Source organism: Clytia hemisphaerica, unplaced genomic scaffold, assembly GCF_902728285.1.
Source record: "Clytia hemisphaerica strain Z4C2 unplaced genomic scaffold, Clytia hemisphaerica genome assembly, whole genome shotgun sequence".
NCBI lineage: Eukaryota > Metazoa > Cnidaria > Hydrozoa > Leptothecata > Clytiidae > Clytia > Clytia hemisphaerica.
The window spans coordinates 1,214,672-1,239,535 of NW_027103551.1; the positions used below are offsets into that span (position 1 = coordinate 1,214,672).

The following is a 24,864-nucleotide window of genomic DNA, read 5'->3' on the forward strand; positions in this document are numbered from 1 at the left end:
TGTTTGTAAGGATTTCTGTTCGGCTCGATTTTAGTTTTTGAAAATGGCACGATATTTCTTTGCCTTTACCAGACGATCACGGCTTTTTCCTCGTCACCAGTGATAAAAAAATCGCGTGTTGGGATAGAGATAGGCTAGATATTTTTTTGATCTTTCCAAAATTTAGTCGTCTGTTTAATCAATATATAAATAAGATTTCATTAAAAAGCATTGAAAAGCTTTTTTCGTATTATATATGGGGGCGCGTCAATGCTAAAGGACATTCATTAACACGCTTAATGATTGGTTATTATATGAAAATAGCACGATGTTAATGGTATCGTGCAGTGACTTGGAAAAAACCTGACACGCTAACTTGCTGAGAAGGTTAGCGACTGGAAGGATGGACGATCAACGTAGGCAAAGGCAGCAAACACGTAAAATGATTAGTGAAAGACCTTTCAAATCATCGAAAGTTTTTTTAAAGACACCAAAAAGTAATGGTCTCTCTATCTGACATTCAAAAACATCTGGAATCAAACTCAAGGCGAAAAAGAGATTACCACCAAAAAAGGCAGTTTGGTAGAAAAGACTATACTCTCAAAATTGACTTAAAAGTTCTGAAATATACTTAAAAAATCTTTTTAAACCCATATGTAATGCTATTGGTGTGTATTTATTACCCTAGAGGGGTCAATTTTCGACTTTCGCAACCGAGTTGCTTTTTATCGTTTTGTACTCTTCAAGGGGCTTTGAAGGGCGTTAAAAAGACCGCCAGGACAATTCTCTGACTGGGGGAAAATGGGTCAAGCTGGAGTTTCTACAAGTTCTTTGATGACTCTGTTGGTCGTTAAATGTTGAGACAAACGATTTTATTACTTTTTCTAAAGAACGCGTCATCCCTATTGTTTAAAAATAACCAATCAGTTAAGCATCTTGTAAAAACTCCAAGGCATCTCGGGAAAAAATACCTGACTCTTTGACTTTCGTACAAAGTTTTGCATACATTTTTATACTCATTAATGATAAAAGTCACAAGACCTTAGTAAATGAAAGCATTAAAATACCAGAAAAAGTATCTAAAAAGTATTGCAAGAAATCCGATTACATTGACAAAAACAATTTCGAAATCAAACAAAAAGGGGAAAGTCTTTTGGTTTTAGTTTTGGTTTGGTATAATGAAATAGTATAGTACAAGGTAATACAATAGTATAATGCGGTGAAAGAATCCGAAATGAATTGCAAATACTTTGAGCTTTGAGAGACTGACAATGAAGTGTTTGGATTAGTTTTGTGGTAAAATTTAATTGAAATGAATTATTGTTTCGTTTATTGCACGTGATTTCGTAAAAATAATTTTCTATCCTAGGAAACTAACTACTCTCGGGTACCTAATAGCCGGGGGGGGAGCGCTAATTAATTTTTCGAAAATTTTCCACCCAGGACATTCTTATTCCAACCCCCCTTCCACTTATTGATTTTTGGGAAATATTTTTTGAAAGTCCCTTATTTGCCCTAATTTTGCTGTATTAACCTCCTTTTTTCAAAATTTTCCACCCAGGACATTTTTATTCTAACCCCCCACTTATTAAGTTTTGAGATTTTTTCAAACCCCCGCTTATTAACCCCCCCCCCCCCTCCCGGCTATTACGTACCCGAGAGTAGATGATACGAGTTTACATGGGAAAATAAGCACGAAAAACTTTTAAACTTCTAGCACATTTTTCAACTTGTAAGAGAAAATGACCCAGCAGGCCCACAACGTTTTTTCGACCCGTTTATTTAACGTTCACGACCTATATTCTTTGCAAATGTTATGCGGAAGTTTTGAGGGGGACTCCGCTTACTCCAAACACGCCATCAGACCAAAATAAATCTCTTATGAATCACGTATCACGCTTTTGAAATTATAAATCACGTCATCACGCCCAAAAGAAATCACGCCATCGCAAAAACTGCTTAAGGGCTCAGTTATCATGTGAGTTGTTTTACATTTCATAACCCAGATGGCACACAACGTTGTTTCAACGTTTATCTAACTTTCACAACGTCCATATAACGTTATATTAACGTTGAAACAACGTTGTGTGCCAGCTGGGGAAACTATTTTTTCAGAGATTTCGATCTTATCCAAAGAATTTAGAATTTAAGTAAGATTTTTTTGGATATCGACGCTATCCATTGGCCCCCCATTATGATGTGAGTAATTTTAAAAACAAAGGCTTAGATAGTAGCATATTACTGAAAGTGTTTTTTCTTTATGCTGTATTACATTAGATATTCATTATGATGCATACTGCGAGACTTTCGATACAAAAAGTACCCACAACGTTTCCGAGAAATGTTACATTTATTCATTTCAAATTTTTATTTTTATTTGTGGCTTTTCAATAAATATTTCACATCATTTTCGAGTGAGTTGAGTCACAATGGTTTATAGCAGAGATGAATCGCAGGAGATAATAACAAAAAGAGATTTCTTTACAGTAACTTTTGTCTGTAGATTTGCTCTGTGAATTGCTTAATTGCTACAATCATGGTCAAAATATATTGAGAATTTAGCTTATTTCCTTGTTTTTTGAAATTTGGAGTTCAGGCGAGAAAGTCGCTTTTGGGCTAATTGATAAATTTAGTCGAGTATTTCAATTCGGAAGGGGCTTAGACTTCCAAGCTATATTCTGAGCCCTATTGGACCATTTTTGAACTTTTGGATCCTTAGATCCTAAGCCTAATCCTAAGTCTAGCGTTAAAACTCTACCCTTCCAACCTAATTTAGAGCGCTTCCAAATCGTTTGTGGTTATAAGATTTCGTAGGAATTTCCCTTTTTTCTCAAATATTACGACCATGATTGTACTAGCTCAAAATGCTAAGAGGTGAAAGCGCTGACATACCTATCCCTCTTATTATTTATCAAGTCTCCTTTACTTTTCTCACAGAGAAACCGTATACTACTTAGACAGATATTTGATATCTAAAGGTGAAATAAAGGTGAAAAGCATTCAAGACAGGGAATTTGACTTGTTTTCAAATTTTTGAGAATTTTCTAGAATATTACAAAACACAACGACATAATTCAAACGTTGACAACAATAAACCATTAGCTCTGGCAAATCTGTCGTAATGAATTGTGACTGTACAATCATCACCAATTTTGTTGATGGTTATGCTGCTAAATCACCACCTGTCGAGAAACTACGTCGTGGTTATAGTTTCAAGAAGAGATATTATACACTTGGGCTGGTTGATATTTGTATGAAATGCTGTAGAAATTTGGAGAGTCTGGGAAGGAAATTGGTTTTCTCATATTACATAGATGAAACGCAACAACAATTAAAAGGTTAGATCTGATTTTAAAGAAATAGACTAATTCGAACTCGAACAGAATCTCATTTGCTCGAATCTTATCTTAAATTCGAACAAATTAAGAACAATCTGAGCCTCAGATTTCAGAAATTACTAAGAGAAGTACTAATTCAGACAGATTTTAAAACCCATTTTAAGCTTTAAAATAAAGAAACTAAGCGTATTGAAAACATTGTGTAAAAATATTCAAGCTGGAAAATTTCAGAAAATTTCAGAAAATTAAGAACACAGCCTAGCCTAACCAAAATTTACGGGTTCTTATAAAAAAAGCGTCTAACGAAAATCGAAATCTAAAACTTATTATTAATACGTGTACAGTCATTTTTAGAAACTTAAATTGCCTACACCCACGCCTTCGGTTCATGCATTTTTTTTTATCTATCATTTCTTATAATAACGTGGGTTGAAAAGGTAGGGATCAGAAACTACTATAACAGTTAAACTGTATCAAAAATTTGTTCAAACGTTTATATATCAAATCAAGTCAACACGACACGAAAGGATAATGAGTTGAAAATTTATCACGATTTTATTATTATTGAGAGTGAGCTAATGGATAAATCCGAAAATAATTTTAAGGAGATGCAAGTTTTGTACTTATTAACCCTTTGGTTAAGCGTAAGGAGACTGGGTTAGGGTTTACCATGAAGGATTGAAGTCAAAAATCTCAAGTCGTTAAACATTAATTTTCTTACTGACAGTGAATTTTGTCACCACTCATCTTTGCTAAACTCTGTCAAATCCCTTTTAAAATTGATACATGTTTTTAAAAAGAACATCCAAAATATTTGAAGCATTGAATGTTCTTAACTTTTTAACTTTTAGAAATCGGGTGTTTTAGAGTTCGCAATCGAAGCCTTATGTTCTTATATAGTTTGTTCTTATATAGAAAAACGTGCAAAGTTAAAACAGTTTTTTGACTCCTAACAGGTCGATTCGAGGTTGAAAATAGTAAACTGGAACGAGTATACGAAATCGAAGAATTACCGAAAAGTTGTTTTGACAGAAAATACATTTTGAAATGGACGATGAAAACATATGACCGGGTGTTATATTTGATATGGGATGACGAAGGAGAAGGGAAACAATTGTTGAATGTTTTCAAAGATTACAGAGAGGTAAGTGCATAGGGCATTTCACTTAACGACTTACTATAGGTTCCAATGTTTTGAAAATTTTGAAACCGTTATCGTGACGCAACCAGTTTTGATTACCTATTATCCATTTTGACTGTGAAATGGCCTATTAACGCTTTAAGTGCCAATGTCGTGTATATCGGACATGGGCTATACTGTAATGCCCAGTTTGAGTTAGAAATCGTCATTTTTGGTATAACTCGTAGGAATTGGATCGGGCTTCGTCAAGCAAAAAAAAAATCAAAAGTGAGTCTTTCCGGCGAGATTTTAAGCCAAAAAGTCAAAGAAATGCAAAGCTTTTGACCGTTTTTTAGAGCATTTTTTGTCAACGAGTGATCCAAGAACATCCAAATTTGGCCCTGATTTACTTGATTCTGTCCTCTAGCGAATTAATTTGAAGTTTTACTACTGCGTACTGGGAATCATCCATCATTCAGTCAGGTCTGCGCAGCCTTTAAAGTTTGAACTAGCAATTTTCTTAAACCCTTTAACTGCCGTTCGTATTTTTTAAGGTTCCACAGAGCTTACCATCACATTTAGCTTTATTTTCTGAAAAATATCAGAAATATAACTGTTATGTGTTTACTTTGAGATGAAAAATGTATAATTATGAAAAACATCTTTGAAATATACTTTAATTATTCAACTGTGTTATTTAATGAAATCTAGTTCAAAATATCAAACTTTCAATATACTTCAAAAAAACCTCTGGCAAATACGTAGGCAGAAGATTCACATTATAGCCCTCAGTATAATTCGTTACGGGTATTCCCCTTTGAGAAACCAAACTTGCTAAAAAAATTTGTGTCCTCGAGTTAGAGAGACCTCACATAAAAAGGGTAAGTACAATCCAGACATAATCTAGAATTTCATCTTAAATCCATTAAATAAAATAAAAGAGCTCGTTTACATTAACATGCAAAAACAAACTTTCAGCAACAGCTCTCAGAAATAACATTGCATCCAAAAATAATCTGGTTATCATTACCTTGTCATAAAGTTTACTTTATCAAATAGACATTACATTACTTCTCTGCTAAGTTTCTAAACTTTCTTTGATGTTAAAAAGGGAAAGTACACACTTTGAGACCTCTTATAAAGGTATAAACATTGAAAAATAACAAATTAAAAGGACGTTTTGGATTTAAGGGGTTAAAGGTACACCTATGCAATAGGAGTAGATTCTATATACGATTGTTTGGAAAAGTAACAACTTGTGGGCAAATTTTCTTTTGACAAGAGTTTTATTTTTTTTTAACTTACAACTATACACCCCTGTCTCGCAGCCCCGGTGGGATATTTTTCCTCAGTGGGGATAAAAATTTCCATCGAATTTCAATGGGGATAGCAACTCTATTTTCCAAAGATTAAAAATTCGAGTGGGATGGTTTTGGAGTGCAATTTCTTAAACATTGAATTTCAAGTGGGGTGAAATTTAAGTCAACTTCCCAGTGAGGCTAAAATTTGAGGGTATTTTCCCACCGGGGATGAAAGTTTTGCTAAATTTTCCAGTGGGACTGGGGTCCCAGCGGGTCTGTGACACAGGGGTGTAACTATCCCATATCGAGGATAATATAAAGCTGTTTCATCAAATAATAAACATCAAATAAACTTTTTAAATCACCACCAATAATGATCATACCTAAGGACGTGACCAGGTGAAAAACTGGTTATATATTTTCTTTCATTTTTCCACAATAATTTTAGAATCGAAGAAGAAGTCGAAGCAGACAATCAAGTGATACGTCAGAGGCTTCAAGTCACGGTGGAAGTTCAAGACACAGCTCAAATGGTTCAAGATAAAAAATATCACAATTTGATTTTACTGAAAGGTAGAGAGAGTACCTTCAAAAATTTCTATTCGTGATATTTATGACGTAATGTTTTATATGAAAGCACCCAAAAATCTCTAATTTTGAATTTGAACAATATGTAACACTATTAGCAAACACCCAGGAAATTTCCAGTTCTTTCTTTCAAAACATTACGTATGAATAGCATGAATTTCTTGGTAAGCAACATTATCCACAAATTCATATTTAATTAACCCTTTAAGTGCCACGGTCCTTTTTTCTAAGTTTTTTTAAGAAAATCGTCGCTAAAATTCATCGCTAAATTCGTTCCAAAAGTAAAATTCGCGAGATTTCGCGATTTTGCAGCCTCGTGAAAGTTTCTGCTCTTAAAGTATACGGAATTTTATTTATATGAATCATTCGATGGAATCCTTTTCTGCTTTTTTTCCGGGTACACTGTATACCACACCCTGCTGGACTCCTAAATTAGGAGGAAGGTCTCTCCATATTAGTTTCTATTTTAAGAGATTTATAAGTAAGGAACATTATTTATATAAACTGCTCACTGGTATAGTATGATACACCTTTTCGACCGTAGTCGCGCGGTCGGGCGCGCGCCACTTAATTATTTAATTACTCCCCCCCCCCAACTCGATCTAATCCTTTTTTGACACATTTTTTATTGTCTATAAGTGCGAAAAAAGGACTGGGACGGTTTTAGTGGGATAAAGCGGACAAAAAAATGCCCGCCCAACAATTGGCGGCTAATGTCAAAAAGGTGTATACAGTAATTCTTGTAGAGAATGATGTTTAAAAAAAGGAAAAAAATAAATTTTATATTCTTTATATCATTCCACGGTTTGTAAATAACGTAAATATCAATATTTATTCACTATGTATTCACTTTTATATTAAAATTTTCAACATCTTTTTAAAAGAATTGTGAAGTTTGGAGATTCTCTAGCTTCTCTAGCTAGTAGAAAGTTGGTAGATAGTGTGACCTGACTAACAGAATAATAAACTCGAGAAAGTATGTGAGTGCAATATCGAAAATACTTCGATTTAATTTGCTAGGGGGGCTTTTATTCATAACATTTTGTGATTCTATGAAACCGAAACTACATTTCAATCTTCAAAAGTTTCCCCTTAAAGATTTTGTTTTTAGATAAGAGTGATATCGTTTGCTTGCTCGTCAATTTTTTAATTCACAAGCTTTTTCACATTGGATTGACATGGATGTGGAGCAAGATTGGTCAGAAAGAGGAAAAGAAAACCATTTTTTGCTTATATCAGCATAATATAGCAATAGGGAGACACTATCCTGATATAAAATATGTGTCTGATATGAAACGGGAACACTTATTAAAAACAAGAAGCCTGTTGGCTTGAAGGCCCAGCGAAAAGAAACGTGTTGATAAAGAGCGTGCAAAACAGCAAATGTATGGCCCTGTTGACATGGATCAAAGTGAAGACAGGGAAAATTTTTCCAAAATCACCGCTGTACTTCTCATTGGTTAGACGCTTGAAATTTTATTGAATGGTCTCCTACCAACCGGCGCAGGTTCACCCGGTTGAATACTCTCAGGTACCGTGAGATTGGGTAACTTGCATCAGTGGAGGCTAACATAACATGCATAACATGCATAGCCCTCAAATGAAAGACCTGGCTGGTCACTAAAATACAACTATGCAGCTTGCTCGCAGCTCTACTCTACCATTTTTGTTTTGATTTAATTTTGTATTTTAATGACCAGCCAGGTCTTTCATTTGAGGGCTATGCATGTTAGCCTCCACTGATGCAAGTTACCCAATCTCAGGGGGGGGGGGGTGGATTTAGACCTTTTTTCAAAGAGGCCACCCTGTTGAATAATTATGTAGTCCAGCAGAAAAACAATGATAAAACCATTCATAATTATTACAATATGCATGATACAGTAATTATGCATGGCTCTATCATTGTTTTTATGGCTGGACTACATAATTATTCAACAGGACGTCCTCTTTGAAAAAAGGTCTATAAAAATGTCCTAGGTGGAAAATTTCCATAAATCAGTGGGCGCTTTTTAACCAATTAGGTGCACTCACATATTCAGGGAGATATATCCCTGCAGGCATGTTAGTTGGACCAGACAGTAAACCAGAAAAATAATCTTTAAAAAACTAGACAATAAAATAGTTTACGGTCTGCATATCAAGGCTAAATGAAAAATGTTTCAATCTAGTTCAAATTTACCCATGAGCTGCATTTTAGTGTCAATTAACAGATTCCAGAATCAGTTTATACTTTAAATAATTATGTGAGTCGAGTTTGAAAAATCAAGCCACCGATCGTTTAATGCGACAGATCCAGAAATGACCATTTTATTTAATATATGTGTAGAATCATGAAAAAAGTCCCCATCTTGTTCAAATTTACACATGAGCTGCATTTTAGTCTCCATTAACATGATTCCATAATCAGCTTATTTGAAATAATTCTGTGTCGAGTTTGACAAATCAAGCCACCAATCGTCAAACGAGACAGATCCAGAAATAACCATTTTCACGCGTAGCATCATGGAAAAAGTTCCAATATTGTTCCAATTTACACATGGGCTCCATTTTAGTGTCCATTACCAAATTCCAGAATCAGTTTACTTGAAATAATTATGTGTTGAGTTTGAAAATCATACCACGTCCCACCACTGCTGACCACCGTTGTTTCTTGTTAACAGCCTGAACAGCGACAGATCCAGAAGTGACTGTTTTCTTATGTAGCATCAAGAAAAAAGTTCCAATCTTATTCAATTTTACACATCAGCTGCATTTCAGTTTATTTATTTCTATATCAGAAGCCATTATTTCCTAAAAATTTATAAAGTCTTTTTGAAAACAAGAAACTAAAAATGAAAGTGATCTAAGGTAGAATTTTCACTCATAAAACTTTATAAAAACTTGAGCAAAGACTATAAGGTATGGCAGAATGTTGTAAAAAGGTTTATAAAGAAAAATAATTACAAAATTTCTTTGGTTTGAAAGTCTCTTGACCACTAAAGCAAAGAAAATGTTCAAGAAAGTATGAATCAACCTCCTCGCTTCGACTGCCATCTTGTTTTGTTTTGAAAATTGTTTTGAAGGAGCGCGGAATCAGAAAATATATCTTTTATAGCCAGTATCCGACTTTAGCAAGCTTTTCCCTCTCCAGACGGCGAAATTAAAAAGTGTGTTACTGGTTTTAAGCGCCGTTTCTACCAAAACGGACAGACAGATACACGGACGGAAAAGTGCTAATGAAAGGCCCTATTGCTAGCGCTGGGCCAATAAAACCTTTAATTTTGAAATTTAGATCATAATTATAAATGTGTCACAACAAGCGATTATGCGAAGCTTAACACTTATTGTTTTGAGCACTCTGGTGACAACAGCAGTCTATGCTCGCTTACCCGGGCCACACTGATGAGACCTGGGAAGAACGAAACACGTGTCTGCGGATAGATGTAATTATAAATGTTATAACGTTTTAATCAAGTCTGACTTTTTTATGTTCTTTGATCTTTAGTTACATTTATCAATTTATGTTTTATATTTATAGCAATAATAAAACAATACAAAATACAAAAATTCAAATAGAGAGACACAAAAAGCAAGAAATGGCATCGTGTGATTGTAAAATTTTGCGTAATATTAAATCTGGTTATAATGATAAATCTCCACCTAATGATAAACTGATAAAAGAATACAAATTCAAGAAACGCTGGCATACACTTGGTTGGAATATCATATGCAGAAGATGTGCTCTTGATGAAGGGATGGTTAAATCGATATGTCTTGTATTGTCGTATTACAAAGATGACAAAGAAAAAGACTTGAAAGGTAAGATTTCATTTTAATTTAGTCTGCGGCCGCAGTCGGAGGCGACCCGAAAGCTCCTCTTTCGATAGCTATCGCCCGAAGGTGGCACCACTCTTTCTCCCTGGATTGCTCCACTTACCCTTGATCTTTCTCTTAATTGCTGAGCATCAAGCAGTGAGGCATCAAGTACCATTTTGGAAATCTTTGGTTTGACTCACAAACTTGCGCACCGTAGCCGGATGCTCCGCCACTGCAATACGGTCGCTTAAGTCCTTTTATACTTATTTCATTATCTAGATATTAGATGCGTAATTGTATGATTGGGCTTATTTCTGACGTGGTGGCGTGATTTCAAAAAATGTTATCCGTGTTGATAAGAAAGTGTCGGAGTCGTGCTGGAGTGATTAATTCTTCTTTGGTAATGGTGTTAAGGTAGTGCAGACAACAGGGTCGCCAAATTTGTGTAGGAGAGGAGATTTTTATGACACAGTTATTATCTTTTTATAATCTGCTCTCCCACACAAATTTTGCGTCCCCCTTGTCTAAACTACTGCGTTATCAGAGACTCCATTAGGGGGGGGGGCTTTAAACGAGCACGGTAACTTTGTTTATAAAGCCTTAAGCTATGATGGAAAAAATCATTTTAGCATCACTTTCCTCCACATCCATTAGGGAAATTCATACTGGAAGATGATGTGGAAATCGAAAGAGTTAGAGTTGTTGATGAAAATCCACAAAAATATCAACAACACAAGAACTTATTGAAATGGCATTTACGCAAAAGATACGATCGTTCCTTGTACACTGATCACTATGATGAAAAAGACGCAGAAGCCTGGTTAAAAGCTTACGAAAACCGCGAGGTAAATACGATGACACTGACATATTTCAGACTGATTTTGTCCAGAAATAAAGCTATTGGAAGCAGTAGCGTTTTGGGTCAACCAAAATTGGCCCAACTGGGGAGGAGATTTTTCGAAAATTGAGAATTCGGCGTCCAATATTAAGAGTGTAATAGATCGGTAACAACGAGGGCGATTTCCTTCAACCTCATTCCCAACGTATTATCAGCTTTTTTGTGCCTATAAATAGCGCCAGCTAATACTTCTTTTGGGTCAATAAGGAACGTGAATAAAGCCTGGGATACACGGGGATGAGGTTGGGCAATTTCCCCCGGGGACAAAATTTGAGTTGAATCTTCTAGTAGTAATCTGTGACATGGGGGTGGAGGCGGTTTTAGACCCTGTCGAACTTATCAGGGGAAGAGATTTGTAATTTCATTGTCAATTAACGAGCGTTGCACTCCTTCACATGCTTCCGACCTTCCGACATACTTGCTCTATTGTCTTAAATCCGCCAGTGGGCGGGTTGTCTAAAGTAAAAATAAAGTGAGTATAGAGCTTCTTTAAGTTTCTTCTACAAGCCTTTTCCTATTGTCTTTCATCACAGATGTTGTACCCAGATCTTGATAACCATGAAAAACAAGGTGGTGATATTTCATCTGATGATGATGAGGATGATCATCTTTTTGTCGATCAAACCGTTCAAAAACATCAAACAAATGACAGGTACGTGTTTTACTGATAAATGTGTACTGTTGATACTCTCTAATTCGATTTTAAAGTGGGCTGCTCTGGCATCCGCCAACTGATTTGTACTCCTTATCTACCGGCGATTTTGTAGAGGTCTGCGACACAATTTAGCTTTTGATTTCTCCATAAAAATGGAACCCTCTACAGCTTTACGACACCAAGTATAGTGTAGCTCTTACAATTGTAAGGGGAACTCGTTTGGGTAGATCTTGTGTTTTATATCATCTAGTAAATCAGTTGGAAAGTCATAAAGATGATATTTGGGAATAAAAGACAAAGCAACGCTTTTTTTTTATTATTTCGCTTTCTTATCGACGTCTTTCCTAACTGGGTTTTGTGTTTCTAGATTAACCCAAGAACTAACACTTTTACGAAACGTACGACATAGTTACGCACCACCAGATGTCAGCCCTGATTTCGAGGGTGAATTTGACCCTTGTAAATACATGGGTACATCAAGTAACAGAAGTTCAGCGTGCAGTTGGAGAAGCAGTGCAACGAGTAGTGGAGTGTTTTCTGATCGATCTTCAAGTAACGTGTCTTCTCTATGTGGAGGATTTAATAAGAGCCGTGGAAGTATGGATTTTTCGGACTCTTTCAATGAAACTCAAGAAATTGATGAAGAAGATGAGGAAGAGGTGAACAAAAAGAAAGATGGCGTTTGAACACGTGGTGACATTTTAACTTTTAGTGGCGAAAATTGGAAGAGCAGGAGTAGAGGGATTAGGAGAAATGGAAGATGATTAGCAATGGAAACTTAATGGAGAAATTGACAATGATTTCCAAAGAAAAGTCGTAATGCTATCGTCATCTTGCGTTGGGGCTATCGTTTAACGTCACCATTAAGCGATATTTATACATCCAGAATCAGAGGAAGCTTTTGGGACTGAACGAAGTGATTTAATTGTAAAGAAGGACTGAATTGGAACTTACTTTAAGTACCAACAAGAAAATGATGGTACTGAGCTCTATAAGGAGGCTCTATCACAGTACAGAACACAATGCTACAGTATCTAATTACTAACATACGATTAATATGTTGTGATGAAAAAAAAATATGTAGAGGGCAAAGGGTTCTAATTCCACGGATAATCTAATGGAATGAGAACGCCATGGTGCAGTGGTATGGTTTATATTGATATGCTTTCAAATGTTCTTTCGCATATTCTCATCTTTATCAAAATTCTAACAGTCGAACCTGAATTTTAGATGTTACTTTTAATTGAAATAGTGTCTCTTTGCTTTTACTCAACTGGTACAAAACTTTTTAAACTAACATCCAGATAGCATCAGAAAAATATCTCTCAACTGGGAGAGGACCTCATTTTCACCAAAATTTTACTGGCAGAAGGTGAAGATTTTAGACTACATTACAGTGGAGTCTCTTTAACTCGAACCTCTGTAACTCGACCAAGTTTTACGGTCCCTTGTATAAACCTTTCTCTGTAACTCGTAAATTTCCTTAACTCGAACAAATTTGCGTTTCCCGTACATGTTCGAGTTATGGAAACTCCACTGTAGTAGTAAGTTTTTTATAGAGACGATCACGTGCCTAGAATGGTGTGTCTACAAAACTAACCACAGAAAGTTATCGAGATTGTTTTGAAAGTAAATACCTTGTCCAAAGAGATCAGGGATGACGTACTTCTTATCCGACCTTTACATGAAACGTCATAATTTTTAAAATTGCCAAACAAGTAAAAAAATAGTAAAAATTATGTTTTATTCAAACGAGTAGAGATGCAAGAAGATTGGCTACATGAATTTAATGGACTTATTGGTATAAGACTTGTTGATTCAAATAAGAGTTGGGAACATTGGGGGAACATTGATATCAAATCTGATTCGATAACAATATATCCACCGCTTATTTGATTAATTCCCGGGGGGGGGGGGGGACTTTTTGACCTTTGAAATCGAATCCTTACTGTGCATGCAAAGAAAATTTACGTGCGGCCCAAAATTACACCTTTGAAATCGAATCCTTACTGTGCATGCAAAGAAAATTTAATAATGAGTAAATTTTGTCACCCTTACGTTGCATTTTCTTGAAAAGTTTTGACCCTTTTAATACAACACATGGCCAGGTTTTCCAAATTTTACACCCTAAGAGTGCACTTTTTCTCATCTTTGCTCATTTCGACCCTTACAATGTACTTTGGGAAATTTGGAAAAAGGGCCCTTTAGGGCGGTACGTACAGTAGGTTGTTTACCTTGATTGCCCCCCCCCCAGGGATTAATTTGCTTCTAAGAATCATATATTATGGCAGCAAATTTGCCGAAGGGTATCTAATCTCATGACATGTGACCTGCTACAATACACTTACCAACCCAGCTGGCACACAACGTTGTTTCAACGTTCATCTAACATTCACAACGTCCATTTAACGTTGAAAGAACGTTGTGTGCCAGCTGGGAAAGTATTGAGTTACATTCAAAACAAAAGAGGATTGATATCACGTCAGTTATATAAGGTTTAGACTATCTAAATTTTGTGGTCAAGTTAAAGCTATATGGAGAGCTATCTTAGAGGGTTTTAGATTTTACAGAGTTGTAGAAGTTACTTATTTTTGACTTATATTGTATACTAAAAATGACATGATTATTGATTTTTATTTTAAGATTTAATTTTCTGATAACCTCTTGCTGGCTTTGAACGTATCAGAAATTTTGCTATAATATATATAGTGCTTATACAGACATTTTTCCTTGTAAATATATTATTGTCATAAAAGTTTAAGACTTGAATCAAAAAGAATTTTGGTTTTCTGATAAACTTCCTTTATACTACTTTTATATTGTTATCTTTCTATACTCATCTGTTTTTGCTTACCTAGAAATTTTTCTTACCCTTTAAAATTGAGCTTTGATTGTAAATCTCGATGACACAAATTTTGATACATTTTTTGATGGACTGATAAGCCACGTGTGCATAAAGTATAATTCAGATCATATCGATGAGAGATGAGACAGTTTGAATTAGAAGGCATCACAGAAATACAGCCGATACAACCAGAAATCTTTTGACAAATTTACCATTTCAGAATTTTCTCAGCACCAATTAATGCACAAAAGGTTTAACACCGTTGGAAAGATATTTTTAGGGAGATAGAATTGAAGATCTATGAAGTCAAAATCCAGTTTCAGGACTTTTTCTTATTCGAGGGTTTAAACAAATTAAGATACCCCCTTCTCACAGACCCGGTAGGATCTTATCAGCCAGTGGGGATAAAAATAACGGATACTGAAACTCGATGGGGACTGATATTCTCATAATTTTTATGAACGGGATTTAAATTCTTTTGTTTTCAAGTCAGAAAATTCAGTGGGGATGAGAAAAATAGCATAATATTTTGCAGTGAGGATTGCTTTATTTGATTATTTTCAGTGGGGACAAAAATTGAAGGAAAATTTTCCACCGGGAACGATATTTTGGCCAATTTTTCCAGCGGGAAGGGTTTCAAGTGGGTCTGTGAGAAGGGGTGTATTAAGTGATTCCGATGACTTGGATTCTGTAATAAAACTTCATAACAAAGTTTTAAGAAAGAAAAAACCGAAAGTTTTTGTTGTTAGGTAGGAAACGTTTTATTTTTTGTGATAAATTTTTGAAACAATAACAATTCTTTGATGCCAAAAGGACGAAGAGAGTAAAAAAAAAACTTGTTCGGTAATTCGAGCTTGAATCATAATGTCAATATTGTGACTTGGATTTGCATAGAGGATTCATTTGACATTTTGTTTTGTATATATTTAGCATTGAAAAGTAAAATAGATAGGTTTGTATGTTGATATTTTGGAAAGTGTTGTTTGACTATATCGGTGTTTTTTATATAAAACGGTTTTTAAATGAGCTAATATTTTAAAAGGAAGGAAAAAACGGTAAGAATTCTGTCAAGCATGTGCCTATATAATTTTTATATGAAGTCAATTACTGTTAGTAAAAAAACAATATGGAAGTATAAAAAATGCTGTAATTTAATTTTTTTTTTACTTTCAGTCTTAACATGGGTGCTACACGTTTGTTTTTTTATAAGGAACACATCTATAAGGAACTGGAGGCTGAAAATCGTCCGAGAAAAACGGAATTGTTAAGAAACTGCTAAGGAGACCAAACTTAGCAGCTAAGTAAATAAGGAACTAGATGAGGACGATGGAGGATGAAATTCTCTGGAAAAATAAGGAACTCCAGGCTCGGAGTAAAGTTTAAGGTGTGTACATAGTTTAGTGAGGTAGACGTTTTTTTTATAAGAGCATCTAAAATTTTTGAAGCCTTCGGATGTTCTTAACTTATTGAGTTTTAGCCTAAAAATGTTCTTAACATGTTCTTATTTTCGCTATTTTTTCGAGTATTTTTGTCTATTTTTCTAAGAAATCGGGGATGTTTTAGAGTCCGCGAAGTCTTAAAATGTTCTTAATATTTTAGCCATCGAAGCCTTATGTTCTTATATAGTTTGTTCTTATAAAAAAAGAAAAACGAATTTAAAACGAGAAACAAAATGACGAATAAAAAGCATGAAAAATGTCCACTCTGTAAAAATATACAAACCTTGAAAAGTGGATGGGCTTTCAAGTCACCGCCTCAAGACCAATTAAAGAAGAAAAGATTCAGAAGACGTTGGCTTACTTTAAGTATTGTTGAAGTCTGTAATAGACATTGGATGGATGACTTGGCAGGCTTTACAACAGGGTCTGCAAGCGCTGGCGGTGTTTCTGGTTCTTCAGATAAACAGTTTTTGGTTCTTTCGTATTTCAAGGACGATACGGAGAACAGCCTAAAAGGTAAAATCGATTCTTGAAAAAATTACTCTAAAGATTTTCTGTATACATTAAAATAGTGTTTTTTCTTCTTTATTTTATGCTGTTTGACTGTTTAGAAGCTACTGCAACGTATACTAAATTTTGTCAAAAAACACGACTCGTTTAAATTATGGCATGTCCAAAAAGGACATAAATTTGGCGCAGAAAAATGGGGGCCTTAGGCATGGTCATTTATACGTCAAAAGAAGCGTAAAAGGAGGTAGATTTCAGAACTGCCTGTTAATAAAATTATTTTTTTGTTTTTGAGAAATTAGGGAAAAGCCAAAAAATTAATTTTATTAACAGGCAGTTCTGAAATCTACACCCTAATACGTTTCTTTTGACGTATAAATGACCATGCGCCAAACTTATGTCCTTTTTGGACATGCCATAAGTTACACGAGGAATTATTTTTTTAAGAAAACTCCAAAAGAAAAACTTGAGACGTATCCTCATTTGAATTAATAGAAAGTTAACGGTTTTGATCTCTCTTCTAGGTCAATTCTATCTTCACCAGCAAGGAGCAGTGAAGAATGTGCAACAAATCACCGAAGATTGCCCATCTAAATATAAAGAAAGTCCATACATCTTGAGATGGGAGTTAGCGTTGCACGAAAACAGGATTTTGTACATGATCTTGGAAAATGAAAATGAAATGAAATTATGGTTGAAAGCATTTGAAAATTATTTTCAGGTATGAAAGTTGACTTTTTTTAACCCCCAACAAACATAGAGTTTATTGAAAGAAAAGGACTTAAGATAGGAGTGACATGGAGAGCATTATTTTTTCGAAGTAGTATAATTCCGGTGGGGGGTACTAGATTTGCGAGGTGATGTGCCAAAATCGAAAATCAAACCATAGAGAGAGAGGAAAAATTGGCGTTTTTAGGACCCTTACAGAGACTTTCCTCAAAATTTTTGTCGATTTTCCCTCGATTTCTATCCAAATTGTGGAAAATCGCACCCCTTTGAGAGAGGAAATTTTGAATGATTTTTGGACCCTTACAGAGACTGAATTTTCTTTTTAATGGATTTTGTACCCTTTTTAGAGACTTGTGTGGTGCGAAAAAGGGCTCGTACATACCCGGCACCCATTTTTCCTACTCCCACAGGCAAGTAGTGCTACGACCCCCGCCCTCCCGGGGTATAATCTATTGCCGGGCTAAAGTAAAAAGAAGCATTTACTTTGCAATAAAAATCTACGGGACTGCCCAAAATAAGACACAAATCAAAAATTTGAATTACTGAAATCTCTCCAAATACTTACATCGTTAGAACAACTTGAATTTTGACCAAATTTTCTAGCAACCATTATGGATTATGACGTCGTTACTTGTGACACCAAGGTGCTGAAGGTGGGAGGGTTTGATATGGAGTTCCAATTACCTCCCCCCAACTCTGTGCCAAATTACAGCTTTATACTATTTTCTTTCGTTGTTTGGGTGATTTCCTCGCTAATTCTCCTCTACTACTTAAACTTGAATAGGACAAACTTTTTAAAAGTTTTAGGATTAGTTTTAGAAATAAGTTGTTTTGAAACAAAAATTGAACGGTGATATGCCCACCCCCACCTGTTACCACAGGTACTAACTTTTTTTGAGATTCAAAGTTAGACACCACCACCCGGCTATGCATCAGTACCCCTTGACTTAATAAGTAAAAAATTGAACTTTCGTTTTCAGATGAAAGATCAGACTGCAGATAAGGTTGACGATGACGATTTAGTGGAAAAGAAAGTACAAAAATTTCAACCTGACGTCAATAATAAGTAAGTGGTGGCTATCTAAGAAGACTGTTCCATAGAAAAGATAGTAAAAACGTCGTCCCTAGGGTTTATATTATCCTAACTTGATAGGCGGTAACCATGTCGAACTTATCAGAGGAAGAGATTTGTAATTATAATTTTATTGTCTTTTAATGAGCGTTGCACTTATTCGCATGTTTCTGACGTACTTGCTCTATTGTCTTAAATCCAGTGAACTTTAAAATATATTTTCTGTTATGGTGTTTATACAATAAAATAAAATGTTGAACCTATGTATGGTTAGCATACCGTGAAAAGCACATGTCGAAATCATATATCGACACTGTGCCGACCAATCCAGATTTTATTCAGCGCGCAATCAACACAGAGAAAAGTAACCATGACGACCATCCAAGATCTTGGATGAAGTGCAAAGTTGATGTTAATATTCCCGTCGTTGAAAATACAACTCAAAAAAGTCATCAATACTTTTTAAAAAAATTCGGTGATAGAGAATCATAATATAGAGCCTATCTACTATTTCGATTCAATTAAAGTGGCATTTCCATAATTAAAAGTTTAGTAATTTGGGGATCATGCAAAAGATTTCTTTCGAAAGAAACTCATTTCAATTACGCTTTGAGGTTTCTGGGAAATTCGTAAATAGTAAACTGCATACTGATACAGTCTGCTAGACATTAATATGGCAATGTCTGCTCTTCATCTTTGATTTTTTCTTCAGTGATTAGATTGACACATGCGCGATAAGATTTCTATTATTGGTCTTCAGAGGTTGAAAAACTCTGATACTCAGGGTATATGGTTAGCAGCCTGAGGAAGACAAATGCGTCAAATTACATTTTAATTCCTTTATTATTCTTATGTTTCGATCCCTCTTTCAGAATCCAACGAGAGATAGCAGCATCAAAGAAAAACAGAAATTATCAGCCTTCATTCACAGAGCACGATATTCCTTTAGACGAGCCTGACCATGCTCCTTCATCCCCTACCACCAGGAGACAGACACCACCTGATCCCATCAGTACCAAAAAGCGATCAGGCGGTTCTTTCATACGTAACGAAGAGCGTGATAGTTTCGAAGATGAAACACCTTCAGGTTATAATTATTTACCGCCCATAAATCACATATCAATCAAACAAAAAACAACTCGAAAATCAAGCGAAGACAAAACCGACCAATCCCCAAACTCAAGTTACACATACATGCCACCACCCAAAAACACACCCAAAACGCCCGAAGGTGCAGATGAAAGCAACGAAAACTACTCTTTTTTACCGTCACCGAAGAAGATACATCAATTCAAAAAATTAGATTTCACTGACGGCAAAATAGATGACGAGAATTATAATTTTATGCCAGCTCCTAAAAACACACCAGCAAAATCAAGCCCTGAAGGTGGAATTGAGAATTACACTTTTCTGCCGCCACCAACACCCGCATCTCCAGGTCTGTCTATACGGGACAAACTGGCAGCTGACAAATTGAATAGAGTACAAAATACTGCTGTAATTTCTTCAGATAATTATGATATTGTTCCACAACCAAAACCAATCACTCCAATCAACAACATGACAAACCTTTGGGGAAATTCAGGAAATCCTCAACAAGAAAGACAGAATTCCCAAGAGGAAAATGGAGATTACAGTTTTCTACCACCTCCAAAGCCTTCAACACCAAAATCACCACAACCATCGAATGGGTATGACTATTTGCCACCTCAAGAGCAATCAGACACTGGATATGATTTTCTGCCAGCTCCGGCAACAGTTAAACCAAAAAGTCCACCGACAATGCAACCTTCATATGGGAATCTGACATTCCCCAATAAACTTCAAAACGAGAAACACACACCGACCAATAATCGATATGGATTTGATTGTTCTGATAATTCTAATGCTCAAGATGAGAGTTATATAAATTTTCAGCCCTTACAACAAATGAAAATGATAGCAAAAAACAATATGAAGAAGCCAGTATTCGATGGAAGTAAAAAGCTCACTGCTGGTGGTGGTGTTAGTGCTGGCAATGATGGCAAAAGTTACGTTAATTTCAAATATTAGTTTATCATATCCCTGTTTCCCAGCCCCAGTAAGAATTGTTTCACAAGTGGGGATGAAAATTTCAATGAGGGTAGATATAATTTTGTTCGAAAAATCCAGTGGGTGGTTTTGGAGGAAGTTTTTCCCATGTATTTCAAACGGTGATAAAATCAAAGTCCATTTCCCTGTGAGGTTGAAATTGTAGGGTAAAATTGCCATCGGGAACGAAATTTCGGTCAAATTTCGGATCTTTGACACGGGGGTGTTCTATCAGATTATCTAGAACAAGTATATGAAATAGGAATAGATGTCGTTTTTAACACTTTTTTTATCACTGCAATCCCATAATTCCGTATTAATCGTAGTAGTTTTGTTCGAGAAAACTTGCCACAAAGTTACCACACATCACTGAAGTTGACAATGAATCTTCACTGAGGTTTTTGAAATTCATCAGTCTCTGGCTTGGTATAGCGAGCTACATCTGAGCTAGTCGACGCTTAACGGGATTCTTAAGGTTTGAAAGGGCCTATAAAATCATACATCAACGCTGATTTATTTTAGAACTTATCCGAGTGTATTTCCTCAGGTTAGATAATGTCTTTCTGAGAACTAGCAACTAGACAAAATAAAGTAAATAAAAAGGGTTCGCGGTTTGTCGGGAAATCATTTCTTATACAATCTTCGCATTTACATGTTAAAATCATTGAATATATTATTGCCCCCGCAGGAGCGCAGCGACGAGGAGGCACTCATAGTTTCACGCATAGATATTGGACTGGAATCTCGAAATTTTGTTGTTTTTTTGTTTTGTCGCGCAAGCATCCCCGTAGTTAGTCTCTTCCGTAAATGTTCGGTTTTTTTTCCGGGACGGCAGTTGCTAGCCTAAAAACTTCTTTTTTATAGCAGGCGCCGCGGGCATTTTACTCAGCTTTCGAGAGTAGATTCTATTCCGCTTGTAGAATTTTGCCCGATTGGTCAACATGCAGGAAATGGAATGGAGAAGTTTCTGGAAGTTTTCTTAAATTCAAGCTCTCTCCTCATGCAGTCAAAACGCATTTATGATTTACTTTTGACTTTGGGATTAAACAAAACAGTTTATCCCCAATAATGAACAATGATTACAATGATAATAGTAGAACAATGATTGAATATGGATAAAAGTGATTATTGTTGGTGGTTGAATTGGCAACCAAACTGTAACTATAAATGGTAAATGGTACTTCGACAGTAAGTACAAATATTTTTTTCTTTGTCTACTTTTATAAGACTTGGTTTTATTAATCTTTTATGTTTATTAACCTGTGTTCTTGTTGATACTTACCAGGCACTATTTGGGAAATTATTATCAAAGATTGAAAGAAACTTTTGTGAACTATTTTTGAGGAAATTTCAGTACACTCACCATATTACATCTAATTTCATGTTTCTTATTTTTCCCTTTAAGCTTTTTATGAATGAGGATTTGTTTACATTGACAACGCAATATTACCTCGTTACTGCTACTATTACCACGTTACGTCATGATTTTCCATCCTTCTACACGATATTGCTGTTACAACTGCAAGATAACTGGCATATCTTTTTATTGTAAAACAATTTTGTCCATGAGATCCCTTATCATGTCGTTGGAAAAAGTCCTGAATGTACGCTATTTCCTGTTAATACCTGCTTCCTGCTCATCAATATTGCCTCGTTACTGATACTATTACCACGTTACGTCCTATCATCTTCCATCCTTTACACGACGCTGTTACAGCTTCTAGATTACTGGTAAATCCATTTAATGTAAACAATTTTGTATCACGATATCATTTGTTAAACCGTTGGAAAAACTCCTAAGTACGTTGTTACCTGTCAATTTTTGGTTCCTGCTCGTTATGTTTCTGGCTCATAGCATTTCTTATGCTGTTTGGTTCTACTATGTTTCATTTACCTTAAGGGAAGAAATTTTCGCGAGAAGAAATTTTCGCGGAATTTAATTTCGCGAATCAGAGTTTTAAAATGGCAAATTTCGCGGAATTTAATTTCGCGAATGAGTCGATTTCAAAAGTTTCACGGAATTTAATTTCGCGGTTGAGGGAATCATTTGTCTACGAAAAGCCCTATTTTGCCCTAAAAAGACCAATTTTAGGGGTGATTTTTTTAATTGTGAGAATATTCGTGTTTCGCGGAATTTTATTTCGCGGTTTAGCCATTTTGGTGTGTTTCGCGGAATTTAATTTCGCGAATTACACCCAAATTCGCGAAATTAAATTCCGCGAAAATTTCTTCCGCAAAAATTTCTTCTCGCGAAAATTTCTTCCCTTAAGGTATATTTCAAATTGGTTGAAATAAATATAGTTGCATGTCTTTTGACTGGTTTAGTATCTATGTAACTGTCTGTAATTGATTCTACCTGGACACTTTTCCTAATGAATGTTTTAAGATTCGTATTTTATTCTTTGTAAAAAGTAATTCACATGTTTAGAAAAAAATATGTTTCATTTATGTTAGCTTATTCATTGATATCTCAAAGAAAATGCTGTTGAGAAGAATCATTCTAACTATTCCAAATCATTTCCAAACTTTTGCTATAAAGCATTAAAAAGCCTTAATTAGCATTAATTAGTTTTTACAAGCATTTGTACAAGCGGGTGGCAGTTAGTGAAAGCTATGGCTAGTATAATTTGTATAGAGAGAGATACCGCATGATTTATCCTGTACTTTTTTCGTATTTGTTTGTAAATCGTATGAAAATTATAAATTATCGTTAAAATGAATTTCTTTAAAGGGGAACTCAACAAATTTTTCATTTTTATTTTTTTCCTGATTTTTGGTAACATTAAGTATAAAAATGAGAAAGAAAGTATATAGGTTCGATCTCTCAAATAAAAATCATGAAAAATCTCTCTTAACTTCAGTTAAAAATATGTTCGAAAAATCACCCCCTTTCTTTTTAAAAAAGATCGACTTCTCTTTGGATTATGACGTCAAAGTATTCAGAAAACAGAACAAATTCAGTTATGACTACAGTATGTTTTCAGAGTTCTGTTTTAAATAAGAAATAAATACATAAAAAAGTATTCCTGGTAAATTGTGGGTGATTTAGCTGAATAACAATAAAAAATCCAACAAAAAACACAAAAATTTAGTCACAAACCCTCTACTGAAGGGCCTGTCTTCGCTGATTTTTAGCCTGAGAAGATAAGCATCTTCCTCTTTCTGAATGCAGCTACGTCATAAAACAGCTGAAAGTGCGTCTTTTTTATTTGATAAACAATTTCATTTTAGTAGAGGGGAGCCTCTTTTTAAAAGCTCATTAAACAAATTTTTAGAGTGAAAGGAGAGTTGCAACCTTGAAATTTTGAAATTTATCATTGAAACAAACCATTTCAGGATAGAAACAAAAAAATCCAAAATTTGTTGAGTTCCCCTTTAAAAAAGATTTGCATTTCAATTCCTAGGAGCTAGGAGCTCTGCTTTTTTTACTTGAAGATGTTTCACAGTGCTTATCAGCCCTTGCGCCAATTGGTTAGTGAAAGGAGATGATTATTGACTTTACAAGGACGAAAATGAAGTCAAAATACGTACGTTCTTTTTATAAACAAACTATATAAGAACATTTGTCGAAGAAGTCTTTGCCGACTCTAAAACAGCCGGTTTCTTAGAAAAATGGGTAAGAATGTTCACAAAATGGTCAAAGTAAGAACATATTAAGAACATTTTTAAGGCTTCAAACTCAAAAAGTTAAGAAATTTTGGATGTTCTTATAAAAAGACGTGTATCATCCCTTGCGCCAATTGGTTCGTGAAAGGAGATGAGGTTTGACTTTACAAGGATCAAAATGAAGTCAAATACACGTTGTTTTTTTATAAGAGCATCCAAAATCTTTGAAGCCTTCGTCTGTTTTTAACTTTTTGAGTTTTAAGCCTAAAAATGTTCTTAACATGTTCTTATTTTCGCCATTTGGAGAGTATTGTTGTCCATTTTCCTAAGAAAATAGGTGTTTAAGGGTCCAAAAAGCCTTAAAATGTTCTTAACTTGTTCTTAACATATTGGCCATCGAAGCCTTATGTTCTTACATACTTTGTTCTCATAAAAAACAACGTGTATCAGAAGACATTACGTTGGCGTAGACCCAGAGAAGGAGAGTACTTAGGCAAAAATAGGTACTGTGTATGGTTTGGGATTTTCCCTTTTTTTTAAGCTTTCCTTAAATATGCGCTGCATTCTCACGCCGAGCAAAAAATGTACTGGTTCTCTTCATAAAAACAAAAGAGTGTACTGCATAGTGGAAGTAGTAGCATGATAATAACTACGTCATAGCATAAAAGATTGTAAAGACAAATTAAAAATGGCTGTGTATGCTTTAATTAAAATGGATTAAAACTATCTAAGACTATTTTGAATTTAAAGTTATATCCATTGTATCCATGGAAAATAGTTTTCATACATACCAGAAATTCATATTATAAAAACCATTTTGCATGAGGATTTATAGAAAGGTTATAGAAGGTTATCATATGGAGACCAGACAAGGAAATATGAGATATTAAGTGTTGTATGGAAATCTTGTTTGTGGAATTTT

General features: G+C 35.0%; 3 protein-coding genes and 1 long non-coding RNA gene across 4 annotated transcripts; all 4 read left to right on the forward strand.

Moving 5' to 3' along the window:
* The first annotated feature begins 3,031 nt into the window (after positions 1-3,031).
* Positions 3,032-6,323, forward strand: LOC136800059 (uncharacterized). The gene is made up of 3 exons (XM_067056673.1): positions 3,032-3,317; positions 4,274-4,461; positions 6,187-6,323. The coding sequence occupies exons 1-3, from the start codon at positions 3,101-3,103 to the stop codon at positions 6,280-6,282; spliced, it is 501 nt and encodes a 166-aa protein (XP_066912774.1). The 5' UTR covers positions 3,032-3,100; the 3' UTR covers positions 6,283-6,323.
* Positions 6,324-9,847: 3,524 nt separating this feature from the next.
* On the forward strand, positions 9,848-12,366 carry LOC136800199 (uncharacterized). Its single transcript, XM_067056820.1, has 4 exons — positions 9,848-10,124; positions 10,776-10,966; positions 11,553-11,671; positions 12,042-12,366. Exons 1-4 carry the CDS (start codon positions 9,902-9,904, stop codon positions 12,358-12,360), a joined length of 852 nt encoding a protein of 283 aa, XP_066912921.1. The 5' UTR covers positions 9,848-9,901; the 3' UTR covers positions 12,361-12,366.
* Positions 12,367-16,111: 3,745 nt separating this feature from the next.
* On the forward strand, positions 16,112-20,318 carry LOC136800097 (uncharacterized). The gene is made up of 4 exons (XM_067056708.1): positions 16,112-16,474; positions 16,990-17,186; positions 18,175-18,260; positions 19,139-20,318. The coding sequence occupies exons 1-4, from the start codon at positions 16,192-16,194 to the stop codon at positions 20,316-20,318; spliced, it is 1,746 nt and encodes a 581-aa protein (XP_066912809.1). The 5' UTR covers positions 16,112-16,191.
* Positions 20,319-21,228: 910 nt separating this feature from the next.
* Positions 21,229-23,056, forward strand: LOC136800205 (uncharacterized). Its single transcript, XR_010845681.1, has 2 exons — positions 21,229-21,524; positions 21,742-23,056. It is a non-coding gene; the product is annotated as an uncharacterized lncRNA (long non-coding RNA).
* The last annotated feature ends 1,808 nt before the right edge of the window (positions 23,057-24,864 follow it).